Raw genomic sequence first — 15,607 nt, forward strand, 5'->3', positions numbered from 1 at the left:
TCTTCCACAGTCTCCAGGCACATCTTCCCACCTTTATCTTAATCGGTCCTATCTTCACTCCTGTCATCCTTTTGTTCTTCACATAATTGAAGAATGCCTCAGGGTTTTCCTTTACCCTGCTCGCCAAGGCCTTCTCATGCCTCCTTGCTCTCCTCAGCCCCTTCTTAAGCTCCTTCCTTGCTTCCCTATATTCCTCAATAGACCCATCTGATCTTTGCTTCGTAAACTTCATGTATGCTGCCTTCTTCCACCTGACTAGGTTTTGCACCTCACTTGTCACCCATGGTTCCTTCACCCTACCATTCTTTATCTTCCTCACCGGGACAAATATTGACTGGGAATCCCACACTGTAAAAGGACTAGATGGGATAAAGTTTGTCAGATGTGTTCAGGAAAGTTTCCTTTCTCAGCACGTAGAAGTTCCAATGAGAGAACATGCAGTACTGGATCTGCTATTAGGGAATGCAACAGGGCAGGTGACAAAAGTTTGTGTAAGGGAACATTTTGCATCCAGTGACCGCAGTGCCATTAGTTTTAGACTAAATATGCAAAGACAAGGATCTGGTCCACGGGTTGAGATTCTAAATTGGAGAACAGCCAATTTTGATGGTATGAAAAAGGATCTAGCAAAGGTGTACTTGGAAAGTGAGAGGCCTTCAAAATGAAATTTTGAGTACAAAGATTGTATGTGCCTGTCGGATTGAAAAGTAAAGATAATAAAAGCAGGAGACCTTGGTTTTCTAGAGGTATTGATATGCTAATTAGAGTAAAAAGGAAGTGCATAGCATTTATAGGCAAGTAGGAACAAATGAGATGCTTATGGAGTACTAGAAATGCAAAAGGACACTTAAGAAAGAAATCAGGGAAGCTAAAAGAAGGCGTGAAGTTGTTCTAGCAGACAAAGTGAAGGAGAATCCTTGGGATTCTACAGGTATGTTAAGAGCAAAATGATTGTAAGGGACAAAGTTGGTCCTCTGGAAGACCAGAACGGTTTTCCATGTGTGGAGCCAAAACAGATGGGGGAAATCTCAAATGCATTCTTTGCATCTGTATTTACTCAGGAGATTGACACAGGGTTTATAGAAGTGAGGCAAAGTGGCATCAAGTCCATAGGCCTTACAGAGATTACAGAGGAAGAGATGCTTGCTGTTTGAAGGCAGTTTAGGGTAGATAAATCCCCAGGGCCTGACAAGGTGTTCTCTTGGGCTCTATTCAGGAGGCAAATGCAGAAATTGCTGGGGCCCTAGCAACAGGACAGGGATAGCCAATAATGTTCTGCTGTTTAAAAAACACTCTAAACAGAAACTAGGAAATTATGGCCCAGTGAGTCCAATATCAGTTGAGGGAAAGTTATTGGAAAGTATTCTAAAGGACTGGATTTAAGACCATGAGATACAGGAGCAGAATTATGCTCATTCAGCCCATGGAGTCTGCTCCAGCATTCCATCATGGTTGACCCCAGATCCCACTGAACCCTGTATACCTGCCTTCTTGCCATATCCTTTGATACCCTGACCAATCAGGAAACTATCAACTTCTGCCTTAAATATACCCAAGAACTTGGCCTCCACTGCAGTCTGTGGCAGAGCATTCCACAGATTCACTACTCTCTGCCTAAAAAAAATTCCACCTTACCTCTGTTCTATGAGCATTTCTGATATATAGAGTATTTGGATATTCATGGACCGATTAAGGATAGTCAGCATGACTTTGTGCATGGTAGGTCATGTCTCACTAATCTTAGTTTTTCGAGAAAATTACCAGGAAAGTGGATGAGGTCGGGGCAGTGGATGTTGTCTTCTTGGATATTTGACAAAGTCCCACTTGGGAGGCTGGTCAGGAAAGTTCATTCGCTCGGCATTCGGGATGAGGTAGCAAACTGGATTAGACATCGGTTTTGTGAATGAAGCCAGAGAGTGATAGCAGAGGGTTAACTCTCTGACTGGAGGCCTGTGACTAGTGGTGTGCTGCAGGGATCAGTGCTTTGTTCATTGTTGCTTGTTATCTATATCAGTGATCTGGATGATAATGTGATAACTGGATCCGCAGATTTATGGATGACACCAAGACTGGGGTTGTAGTGGACAGTGAAGAAGGCTATCATGGCTTGCTGAGGGAAAAATAGGTGGAAAATGGCAGATGGATTTAATGTAGGTAAGTGCAAGATTTTGCACTTTGGTAGGACCAACCATGGTAGATTTTACACAATGAATGGTAGGGCGCTGAGGAGTATAATGGGATCTGGAAATATAGGTACGTAATTAATTGAAAATGGCATCACAGGTAGACACTGTCATAAAGAAGGCTTTTGGCTCATTGACCTTAATAAATCAATGTGTTGAGTACAGAAGATGGAATATTATGTTGAAGTTGTATAAGATGTTGGTGAAACCTAATTTGGAGTATCATGTGCAGTTTTGGTTACCTACCTACAGGACAGATGTAAACAAGGTTGAAAGAGTGCAGAGGAGATTTACAAGGATGTTGCTAGGTATGGAGGAAAGATTGAGAAGGTTAGGACTATTTAGAATGTAGAGGATTGAGAAGAGATTTGAGAGGTATATAAAAATTATGAGGAGTATTGATAGGGTAAATGCAAGTTGGGTTTTTCAACTGAGCTTGGGTGGGACTACAACTAGAGGTCATGGGTTAAGGGTGAAAGGTGAAAAGTTTAAGGGGGACATGAGGGGAAATTTATTCACTCAGAGGGTGGTCATGCGAGTGTGGAATGAGCTGCTGCATAAGTGGTGCATGTGGACTTGACTGCAATGTTTTAAGAGAAGTTTGGATAGGTACATGGATAGGAGGGATAGGGATATCTCCAGGTGCAGGTTGTTGGGAGTAGGCTGCTTAAATGGATCGGCATGGACTAGATGGGCTGAGGGGCCTGTTTGTGCTGTGCTTCTCTATGATCTGTGCAATTCAGGAAAGTTAGCATAAGTTAATTCTCACAAAACATACAGGCTGAAATAAATTTGATCAGTGCCATTTTATTAAAAAAATGGCATGGCACTTAATGTTTTATGGCACGACCTTGTAAGACAATCATGCAGAATTGAGTTTAATTATGTTATTTTGCAGAAAGTAAGTAAAAGTTTATTGGAACCAATATGAACGTTCAATAACGGGGAATATAGGTACATCAGAATTCTGTCTAAGGTTGAAAGGTAAATAATACAAATATCTTGGAGTGAAGCAGAGCTCCTCTTCCAAGATTTTCTGAGAATTAATCCTTCCCCATGTTGCTGGGATTTTCTGAATCAGAACACCAAAGGAAAGAAGTCGATGGTGAACCAATTTTTTTCTGTCAGTGAGATGTGGTTAAGGACTTGCCCATGGCCTCCTCTACTGTCGCATTGAGACCACTCTCAGGTTGGACAAACACCTTGTATTCCGTCTGGGTAGCCTCCAACCTGATGGCATGAGCATTGATTTTTCAAACTGCCGGTAATGCCTAACACCCCCTTCACCGTTCCCCATCCCCTTTTCCTTCTCTCATCTTATCTCCCTGCCTGCCTGTCACCTCCCTCTGGTGCTCCTTCCCCCCCTTCTCTTTCTTCCATGGCCTTCGGTCCTCTCCTATCAGACTCCCCCTTCTCCAACCCTGTATCTCTTTCTCCAATCAACTTCCCAGCTCTTAACTTCATACTTCTCCCTCTTCTGGTTTCACCTATCACCTTGTGTATCTCTCTCCCTATCCCCCACCTTTTAAATCTACTCCTCATCCTTTTTCATTCAGTCCTGCCGAGGGTCTTGGGCCAAAATGTTGACTGTACTGGTTTTCTACAGATGCTGCCTGGCTTGCTGAGTTCCTCCAGCATTTTGTATGTGTTGCTTGAATTTGCAGCATCTGCAGATTTTCTCTTGTTTGTGTAAGGACTTGCACACATCTGTTGCCTTTAAGTAATTTGACAAGTGAGTTCATCCATGTTACTTTTGATAATTTCTTGCAGGTTCTTCATGGAACAGAATAATCGCATTTTTCAAATGTTGTTGGAAGTTTCAGCATGCCAAGACAAAACGCTAACAGCTGACCATGTAAGGAGTATGGGGCTGGACCCCCAGGGGGATCGCATCTTCCTGATGGATCTGCTTGAGGTTTATGGGATTGATGTAATGCTGGTTATTGACAATCCCTGTTGTCCATGATCCAGGACTTGTGAACTGCTGTACAAACTGGACAGGTCCAAGATAATATTTAAATTGATACATAACATTTAAAAAGTATATAAAAACCAAGTGCAATTGTACCATGGCACGCAACGATTTCTTGAGCTGTGCCCAGGTCAGTTCACAAACCACTAGTTTTCTCCCTTTTCCATTGTCAAAGTACATAAAGACTTTGAAGAATTAATCTATGGAATAAATCAGGATGGCTTCACTGCAAGAAAAGCTAATCTGAAGGAGTTTTTTTGTATAGCAAGTGTTCTTGATTATTGCCTTCTCTTGACAAAAGCTGATGTGATTTTTTTTTGATTGCTATTTGTGACTTGTACAATAGCAGTTGTATATGGTATATGCACATGTGGACTTTCGTGCACATACACAAATGCATTTCCAGCGCACAGAGACTCCATACTGTCCCACTGAATTGCAGGGAGATGCCTTTTTGATGTTCTTCAGCCAAGGTTGGATTCTGCTTTTTGGAAAGTGTTTAACTCGATTTCATAAGGCCATCACTAAGCTGTGTTGAGTAGTTACATGGTATTGGCAATCACCCACTCGTTTTTAAAGTGAAGATTTTGACCACTAAATAATGAGGTGCACTGTAGCATGATAATTAAGAAAGAAATAATTTCACTGAACTTCCATTTTAAATATTGTACCATCAGACTTTTAAATTGACCCTGAATATGCCTCTAGTTTTGTTACCATTACTTCACCTGTTGCAGGTAACTTTATAATGTTACATGCAGGTAAATTTCACCAACTACCACGTATCAAAGCATTACAAATTATTGTTCTGAATACGATTTAAATCATACCATTTCAGAGGTAAAGAACGAAAGATATTTGATGCCACAGTCAGGTTACTGGGTCAAGTTGGAAAATGTTTCTCAGTATTACTTTTAAGGCCATAAGGAAAGCAAGTAATAAGATTCATGTTTTTTTTTTCAACCTAGTATTAGCATCTTTGTTCACTTAGTATTGTGCTAGAAGTTATCGTCTTATTGGTAGAGTTGTTTGCAATTCTTTCCTGCTTTGACATTGTTTATTGGATGAGTAACAAAAGTGACCGAGTAACAAAAGTGACCAAGTAACAAAGCTAAATTATAAATGATTTTACAGCAGTTGAAGGAATGGTGAAGCCTTGTGTCAGGAAATCAAATAAGGTGTGATGGAAGATGCCAGATGTCAATTGTGTGTGTGCTCATCTCTCCTCAGTGTATTTTTGTGAGAATGAAAACATGAGAATTGGAACTGATGGTTGAGGAGGCAACTTCACTTCAGCAAGTACTAAGAAACATTAGTGGAACTCCAAATTAAACAAGGTAATTATAGGCCGATTAGATTAAAAGCCAAAATGGCTTAAAATTATTTCATGTCCAGTCAGATTACAGCCTAGTTACTGGTTACCTAATTTTAAAACCAATAAACAAATTGAGAATGTGTTAGAAAGATTCACAGAAGTAATATCAGGAGTTAGAGATTAATTATGAGACTCAAGAAATTATTTTCTCCTCCCACTGGGAAGCAAAAAAGTGCAAAAGAAAGTCTGATAAAAGTACTTAAAATTAAGTGATAGTGTTCAGTGATAAATCAGTTTAAGATCATCACAAAACTTTCTTCAGGCAGTGCTAATAATACAAGTAATCAGAAACAGGTTCAGAATGAGAATAGAAAATACAGTGGAAATGAATAAATTTGTCAAATGAATTGGATGTAGTGGATAAACAACTGATAAAAGTTAAGAATAGCTTTCTTTGGTGTGAATAGTTTTAGCAACTACTACTACTACCTCGACTCAGACCTAGGGGGCCAGCGTCGGGCAAAACAAGGACATTGGTTATACTAGAGACGGTGTGGTAAAAGCTACTGCAGCGATTAAATTTTCCATATGTACAAAGCAGAATGGTAACTGAGCTTATAAAAGTATTGAACCTTTAGATAGAACTCAATTGAACAATTTGATCACTTTCATTAATTTTAATATTACTAAAACAATACACAATGGATCATGGGAAATGTATTAGTAAAAATGTAAAATGAGTAATTTTTGTGTGGTTATCAACCACCTTTTTGTCCATCAGTGTGACACTGTCAATATAGTAAAGTGCAATAGACCTATCAAAGGTATTTGTATAATTTAATTTCATACCTAAAGTATTGGTTTACATTCCCCATAACTTCTCAAAATTAAATTAATCTTTCGGATTTTTTAACTCTGATTTTTGTATTGGTTAGTTTACTGAAGGATATTGACACCACCTAAAGATTCAGAAAATATAAACCTGCACTAGTGCAAACGTTTATACATATGCTGCTGACCTTATATAAAATCATAATTTTAACAATTTACCATTGATGTTGTATAGTGTATAGCAGTTTCTTTTTGTTATCCATTGAGTGCAAGCTTCACATTTTTCATATTTAGAATTGTTTCTATTATCCAATAATTTTGTTCTTTAAAAAGTGAAATTTTACTTCAGCTGTGCAATCAAGGTTACGTTCTCTTGTTTGAAGTTGAGATGAACATACTATCAGATAAAGATAAGTCCATTACAGATATGTTCTAATGGTCTACACCTGATGCATTTTTAAGTGTGCAATAGTAAGAGTGGGAGGAGGTTACTTAATGCTGAACTGATAGTACATTGAACATTGTTGTGCTGCACTTTGAAATGAATGCTGGACTTGACAGCTACTTGTGCATTTAATCCTTGTAATCCTTATGATTTTGCTTAATTCACGGGTGGCCTGTTTCACTAGGTTTGAAGGTAACTTCTGGAAATATTTAGTTAAACTTGTGTATGCTACTGCCTCTCGCATGGGAGAGAATAGACACTGAAAGTTTTATCCACCTGTGCTATAGTGGCATGGTTTATCTGTGGCTCTGTTCTGTTAAAATAGTTTTGGGAGCTATAGTTAAGCATTGCACGTGCTTTTTAAATGAAACCAGTGGTGATGTTTACGTCTATCAATTCAGTTCAGCAACCAGATTAGCTACTTTACTGCCTTATTTAAAAATTACTTTGACAGCTGGCTATATTTCTTAATGCTAATAATATCAGTAAAAGCAAAGCATTAATTCTTTATCATTCCATTGTTTTAACATGAGCCAACACTCCTTGATGTCAAAATCATGCTATTAAGCAGTAGTAACTATCATGTAAATATGATCAGTGATGGGAGGTAGTGTGAGAGTGCAAGTTAAGCCTGAAGTGCTACAATTCATTTGAACAAGTGTGATGTTGTATTTAACCTTCCAAAAATCTGTCCTTGCAAAGCAGATACAAGTTATCATCATCCACTCAGATTTTTTTATTTTCAGTGATATTCACCCTAAATTTAGATCAAAGATATACAGGAGGTTTATAAGATATGATTGACTGATTTGGGCATGAAGATTGTACATTATTTTTCATTTTAAGTCTTTTTATTGCACTTCTCTTTGGTTTGTCTATGGATGTCAGTGCCCTTTTTCAGCATTTGTAGATGTTTTTCCATCTCATTACTCTGCCCAGATGTATCAATATGCCCAACCATTGTGCATTTGCAATAATACTGAATCTGCCTCAGACACTGCCTAAGAGATAAGCAAAGAAATCTAATTCCATGAGGTAATATTGTAATTATCTTTTCCAGATATGGTATGATGTAGACATCAACATCTTTAATAAAACATTCCTAAAACTGTATAATACTAAACAGTTAATATATTATTTTAAGTTGCTTTATTCTAAACTGTAAGATGCGTTATTAAATAAATCCAAGAAGCTGAGGTCAGTAAGTAATTCTGTGACTTTGTAAAGTGTTACTAATAGATGTAGCTTACGCTAGATGGAAGCAGAAGCATTTAGAATTGATGCACCTCTCTGTGCTATTGCTTTGTAATGACTTTTCTGCTGAGGAAGCTATAAATCTTCAGCCTTTCTCCAGTGTGGAGACCGCTTTGCTTCCTGGAGATCAGGATCTTGATTAGGTTTATTATGGCAGACTTAAATTTGTCTTGGGTTATTAATGAGAGAAGAAAAATTTGATATTTAAAATAAATACTAGTTATCAATGTATTAGCATGATAACTGGCCCTTTTTCACTCTTGCCTCCAGTCTTTATATGCACTTGTTACAGAATGATTAGTGGTGGTAAATTTGCTCAACAGATTCTAAAATGTTAGATGCTTGATGAAATGTGTCAGTCTTAATTGGTGTTAAACATAATCAAAGTATAAATGGCATTTGATGAAAGGGACTGAAGTAGGGGAGCATCTGTACTGCCACTGGCCTGCCAGGAACATAGTGAAAATTAGGCTCTTGATCTATCTGTGTTATGCACTTAAATATAAAGTTTTGAAGAACTTTTGTTAATCTGCTTAAAACTCTGGATTCAACATTGTTGTATTAACCAGTGATAATGTTCTAAAGGTAAATACTGCAGATGCTGGAAATCTGAAATAAAAATACATTACCAGAAGCAGTCAGGTCAGTCAGTATCTGCAGAGAAAGAACTTGTTGGATCCCTAACGTTTCAAAAGAAACCTGTTTAGACCTGTTGAGTATTTTTAGTATTTTATACATTTAGATAAGAAATGTTGTAGAGATCTTTGTTCAGTTGTTGCATAAAACACACTGTGAAGGTTGTGTGTTCTTTACTGATGGGAATTGAGAGAAAACGGACAATTTGGACTTGAAAAGAAAACTGCTGTCAAGGTTATTAAAAATGTACTTTTAAAATAATAGGTATATGTGAAGGAATGTAAATTTCTCACTGTCTTCTGTTAATTTTGTACTCTGTAAATCTGAATAGATGTGCCTAATATATTTTCTAATTAAAAGTTATCTGTAGTAAATCTTGTTTTGTCAGAGGTGATGTATTCTTGCCATACGGATATTTCTGTCTGAGCCACATTATGCACTTGTAAAAGAGCCCCAGTTTTAAGTGGGCCTGTTACAACATGCTGTGAATGTATAGCACTATATTAAAATATGCTTCAGCTTTAGTCTACTCAATATTTGTGTGCCTTTAATATATTCAGAAACAGTCGGTGAGGATGTCTCCAAAGATAATACAGATTAGCAATGATTCTGTTAGACTATTAATGTTGTACATCAATACTGTGAGAATGATCACCACCCTAATTTTTGTGCTCTGGTCTCATTGGGACTTGAATCTGTGAGATTCAGACTTCATTGGTAATGCCATCAACCACAAAGCTGGCTGGTTTCTATCAGCAGATGGATGTGAGTGAAGTATCAACTTCAGTTTCCTTTTTTTTAAAAAAAAAAGAGGGAAGGGAAGGCAGGAGTGTATTTATATAGCCATTTGTTCTGAGGTGTCTTGTGATCATCCCTTCCATGGAGCTTTATTGGCATTACGCAAGGATTGTAGATATTTTGAAAATGCATCTAGAACGAGATTGAAGATGCCAGATACTTTCTGTATTAGAAAAGCTACATTTTAGGCAACAAGGTTGTAACGAGGATTCAGCACCATTTTCCCAGAAGATTCCATTATGTTTGGAATCTGGAATCATTAGCCTGAGGGAATGGTGGAGGCAGGTACTCTCACAACATTTAAAAATTATGTAGTTGAGTGCTTAAAACACCAGGCCCACGAGGGTTATGTGCCAAATGCTGGAAAATGAGACTAGTATTGTGAGGAACACACACAAAACACTGGCGTGTCTGAAAATTTAAAGAGTCAATATTTTGGGCTGAGACCCTTCTTCAGGATTGGAAGGGAAGGGAGAAGATGCCAGAATAAAAAGAAGGGGAGGGAGGACTAGCTAGAAGGTGATAGGTGAAGCCAGGTGGGTGAGAAAGGTGAAAGGCTGGAGAAGAAGGAATCTGATGGGACAGGGGAGTGGACCATGGGAGAAAGGAAGGAGGGGCACCAGGGGAAGTGGTAAACATGTGAGGAGAAGAGGTAAGAAGCCAGAGTAGGGAATAGAAAAAGAGGCAGGGGAAAAATTGCTGAAAGGAGAAATTAATGTTCATGCCATAAAGTTGGAAGCTACCTAGATGGAATATGGGGTGTTGCTCCTCCATCCTGAGAATGGCCTCATTGTGGTAAAAGAGGAGGCCATGGACTAACGTCAGAATATAAAGCATTAGCCACCAGGACATTACACTTTTGGCAAATGGAATGGAGGTGCTCAACAGAGCAGTTCCTCATTTTATATCAGGTCTCGCCAACGCAGAGGAGGCTGCGTTGCGAGCACCGGATACAACAGATGAACCCAAACAATTTGCAGGTGAGGTGTTGCCTCACCTGGAAGGACTGTTTGGGGCCATAATGGAGGTGAGTGGGCAGGTGTACCATTTCTATCGCTTGCAGGGATAGTTGCTAGGAGGGAGATTGGTGGGGAAAGATGAATGGACAAGGAAGTCGTGGAGGGAGTGATCCCTGTGGAAAGCAGAGAGTGGGTGTGGGGTAGATAAAGTTGTGTTTGGTGGTAAGATTCCATTGAAGATGCTGGAAGTTATGGAGGCTGATGTGTTGAATGCAGAGGCTCATGGGGTGGTAGTTGACTACAAGAGGAACTCTATCCCTATTAAGGCAGCAGGAAGATGGGATGAGTACAGATGTCCGGGAAATGGAGGAGTTGCGGGTGAGAACAGCATCAAAGATGGAGGAATAGAAGCCTTGTTTTCTGAAGAAGGTGGGGGGTGGGGGCATTTCTGATGTCCTGTAAAGGAAAGCCTCAACCTGGGATGAAGGAACTGAGAAAAAGGAGTTGCATTTTTACAGGAGACATGGTGGGGTCATAGACAAGATAACAGTGGAGACAGATCAAAAAAGGGGAGAGAGGTGTTAGAAATGAAGCAAGTGAATTTAAGGGGCAGGGTGAAAGTTGATGAAATTGACAAGCTCAGCATGGGTGCATGAAGTCAATGTAGTGCAAAGAGAGTTAGGGAGCATTGCCAAGGAAGGCTTGGTACATGGACTGTTCTACATAGCCAATGAAAAGGCAGGCATAGATGGGACCCATGCAGGTACCCATGGCTACCTCTTGTGTTTGGATGAAGTGAGGAGGAGCTGAAGGAGACATTGTTGAGGGTGAGAACCATTTCTACCACATGGAGGAGGGTGGTGATGGAGGTTACCTCGTTAAGTCTTTTGTTGAGAAAAAAGCAAACAGCTTTAAGGCCTTCTTAATGGGGGATAGAAATGTATAAGGACTGGACATCAATGGTGGAAAAAAAGGCAGTTTGGGCCAGGGAATTGAAAGTTGTTGAGATTGAGAGTATGTGAAGTGTCGTGGATGTAGGCGGGAAGGGACTAAACCAAGGGGGTAGAAAGTAAGTGGACAAGAGTTCATTGAGGCAGGAGCAGGGAGAAACAATGGGTCTACCCATTCAGGTCTATAGATCTTGGTTAGGATGTAGAAAAAGCCATGTGGGGTAAGGGAACTATGAGATTGATAGTGGATGGAAGTTCTCCTGAGTGGAATAAGGTTGGTGATGGTGTCAGAGACTATTTTCTGATGGTCCGGAGTGGGGTCCTTATCAAAGGGTAAGTAAATGGAGGTGTCTGAGAGTTGCTGCCTGGCCTTGGCAAGGTAGGGGTCAGTCCACCACACTACAACAGCACCCCCTTTGTCTACAGGTTTGATGTTAAGGTTTGGCTTGGTGCAGAGAGTGGAGGGTAATGTGTTCCAGGGGTAAGGTTCGAGGAGAGAAGAGCGCTGAAGTTGATCCAGTTGATGTCTCAATAGACAATAGGTGCAGAAGTAGGCCATTTGACCCTTCGAGCCAGCACTGCCATTCACTGTGATCATGGCTGATCATCCACAATCAGTACCCTGTTCCTGCCTTCTTCCCATGTCCCTTGACTCCGCTATCTTTAAGAGTTCTATCTAACTCTTTCTTGAAAGAATCCAGAGAATTGACTTCCATTGCCTTCTTAGGCAGAGCATTCCACAGATCCACAACCCTCTGTGCGGAAAAAGTTCTTCCTCAACTCCGTTCTAAATGGTCTACCCCTTATTCTTAAACTGTGGCCTCTGGTTCTGGACTCCCCCAACATCGGGAATATGTTTCCTGCCTCTAGCGTGTCCAATCCCTTAATCTTATATGTTTCAATCAGATCCCCTTTCATCCTTCTAAATTCCAGTGTATACAAGCCCAGTCGCTCCAATCTTTCAACATATGATATTCCCGCCATCCCTGGAATTAACCCAGTGAACCTACGCTGCACTCCCTCCATAGCTAGAATGTCCTTCCTCAAATTTGGAGACCAAAACTACACACAATACTCCAGGTGGGGTCTCACCAGGGCCTTGTACAACTGCAGAAGGACCTCTTTGCTCCTATACTCAACTCCCCTTGTTATGAAGGCCAACGTGCCATTAGCTTTCTTCACTGCCTGCTGTACCTGCATGCTTACTTTCAGTGACTGATGAACAAGGACACCCAGATCTCGTACTTCCCCTTTTCCTAACTTGACACCATTCAGTTAGTAATCTGCCTTCCTGTTCTTGCCACCAAAGTGGATAACCTCACATTTATCCACATTATACTGCATCTGCCCACTCACCCAACCCGTCCAAGTCACCCTGCATTCTCATAACATCCTCCTCACATTTCACACTGTCACTCAGCTTTGTGTCATCTGCAAATTTGCTAATGTTACTTTTAATCCCTTCATCTAAATCATTAATGTATATTGTCAATAGCTGCGGTCCCAGCACCGAGCCTTGTGGTACCCCACTAGTCACTGCCTGCCATTCTGAAAAGGACCCATTAATCCCTACTCTTTGTTTCCTGTCTGCCAACCAATTTTCTATCCATGTCAGTACCTACTCCCAATACCATGTGCTCTAATTTTGCCCACTAACCTATGTGGGACTTTATCAAAGGCTTTCTGAAAGTCCAGCTACACTACATCCACTGGCTTTCCCATGTCCATTTTTATAGTTACATCTGTACGGGGTCTTTCTTTTTTTGTATGTTAAATTTAAAATGGCTTCTTTGTTATGTTATACTCGGGAATGCTTCTTTGTTATGTTAAATGCTGAGAAAGTCTCCAGTTAGACAGTTGCTTGGGTTAATACAGACAGCAGGGTGCTATTAGCCAATGGGTGGTCATGTATCGTTTTGTTTTCGGATGATTATGCTGTCTCATATGAGTGGGAACTGGGTTTTAGGGGGGAGTCGGAGGAGAGACGGGGAGGACGGTGGACGGGGTTTTTGGCGGGGAGTCGGAGGAGAGACGGGGAGGACGGTGGACGTGCAGAAAGATTCCAGTCGATCACTTCGGGTGGTCCCGAGCCGTGAGTTGACAGGATCCGGGTGGTCGTCAGGAATCGATTGAGCTCAACGGTTGCACGCGAAGAACTTGGACTTTGATAAGTCTTGGCACCTTTTTTTTTCATTACTTCCTTTTCTGTATCGAATTTATATTAATGTCATAGACTTAGTAATATCTATAAAGTGTACTTGGTAAAACGTACTGGGTGTGCTGGCTGATGATTGATGTTTGGGATTGATTCGGGCGGCAGCCGACTCCGTGGGAAGCGTTGAGGCAGGTGCTGGGTGGGATTTCCCCTAGACATATACGAGCCAATATAACTGAGCGTTACACATCCTCAAAAAATTCTAGAAGATTAGTCTCGTATTGGGAGGTATTTGATAGCTAGTATGAAAATGGTGGACTGAAGGGCCTGTGCAATGCTGTATGAGGGGTGATTGATATGTTCGTGGCCTACGGGAGAAGGAGTCAATTTTAGAAAACCTAGCACATTTATTTGTCAACATAGTCCACTCCTACATTTACACACTTTGTCCAGCGGTCGTGGAGCATACGGATCTTGGACCTCCAGAAAGTGTCCACAGATGGATGATTGTTAAGTTTGTGGCCTAAGCTAGAAGGAGATGAGTTATACAGCTCTCATTACATGCACATGCAGGTCAACTCTGAGTGATTATGCAGAAAGTTTGAAGTTAATAACTCATCTCCTTCTACCTTAGGCCACGAACTTATCAATCATCCCGATGGGTTATTAACTTAAAACTTTCTGCATAATCACTCAAAGAATTGAACTGCATGTGCATGTAAAGAGACCTGTATAACTCATCTTCTACCTTAGGCCACAAACTTATCAATCACCCCTGTTATGGATGCTTTCTGGAGGTCCAAGATCCGTATGCTCCACGACTGCTGGGCTAAGTGTGTAAATGTAGGAGGGGACTATATTGAAAAATAAATGTGCTAGGTTTTCTAAAATTGACTCCTCCTACCTTAGGCCATGAACTTATTAACCACCCCTCGTACAACCCTTAATTCTTTAAAAAATGTTTCTAGTTATTGTTTTAGAACTATACACAACCCAATTATTTTATAGCTGTGAACTCTTAATTTCTAGAGTGACCATTTAGAGAATCAATAGCTAGTTCCTGTTTATTGCCAGGAATGGGATTTTAAGTTAGTGGATGTGGCGGTTAAGGGAAACTCAACCTGACTTATTGAGGCTAGGCCCGGGCAGCCTTTTATAGTGGATTAAACTGGGGGTCAGGACTAGGATTTACAACTCCAATTTATTATATTTGATCTGAATTCTGATTTGATCATATTTTTGGTTACATGGTGCTGCTGACATTAGTCACTGAAAATATTAATTGCATTTCCTTTGGTAAACTCGACATTAGGTTCTGGATAAAATATTTCAATTTTGATCTGGAGTAAATTGGCTATCAATTCCTATGATTCAGAAAACACATTGCAAATGTTTAAAATGTTTATTAATATTTAATAAGTTTGGCTATGTTGAAGCAACTATATTATTACAGCAATATGTAACTAATATCCTGTGATGTATTCAGCACAGTGAGAAGCAGCAAGTGTTCTAGTTCAGCAAAAGCAATATAACTTCTAACTAAAGTCTTTATACAGCTTCTCATTTTAACAATACATAGAGGGTTTTTTAAAAAAAAACAGCTTTCAGTTTACTGACTCATAACACAGTTGAAATCCAGGCTCAGTGAAATGAGCTCAATCCACACAGTAGTATCAAAGCCGCCCAGCTGTCATCAGGAAATACAGGCACACTTTAATTCTTTTCCTCCTGTATTGCATTATCTTTGCCTCCTCTCTTGTCTCCCCTCCCAGTTTGTTTCTCTCCCTCTTTAAGGGAGGAAGGCTGGGAATACCGGCTTGAAAAGTAGGAAGAGTACATCAGAAAACGCTGAGCAGAGTAAGCCAAAGTAAGTTGGTTTCTTTGCTTCAACAGTATGTAAGAGGGCTAAAAATATTTGGAGCAGAAGATAATTGAAAAGTGTGTAGAATCAGGATATCTAAAATCATTATTACATATAGACTCATATTGCTGTGATGTTGATTTCATTACTTTTTAATGCTGATGTCTCGCCCCTATCCAATTCTATTCATCCCACAAGTTGTAATCACATTTCACTTACAAGCAGCAAAAGCTAACATGCTATATAGT

General features: G+C 40.0%; 1 protein-coding gene across 1 annotated transcript in view; it reads left to right on the forward strand.

The window, feature by feature from the left end:
- Positions 1-9,149, forward strand: part of dennd11 (DENN domain containing 11) — a 49,181-nt gene extending 40,032 nt beyond the window's left edge. Inside the window, exon 9 of the mRNA XM_063057954.1 lies at positions 3,954-9,149. Within this exon, the coding sequence (XP_062914024.1) occupies positions 3,954-4,149 (196 nt within the window). The 3' untranslated portion in view covers positions 4,150-9,149. The remainder of the gene's footprint in view (positions 1-3,953) is intronic.
- Positions 9,150-15,607: the final 6,458 nt, after the last annotated feature.

The sequence above is a fragment of the Mobula hypostoma genome, chromosome 9 (genome assembly GCF_963921235.1).
Source record: "Mobula hypostoma chromosome 9, sMobHyp1.1, whole genome shotgun sequence".
Lineage (NCBI taxonomy): Eukaryota > Metazoa > Chordata > Chondrichthyes > Myliobatiformes > Myliobatidae > Mobula > Mobula hypostoma.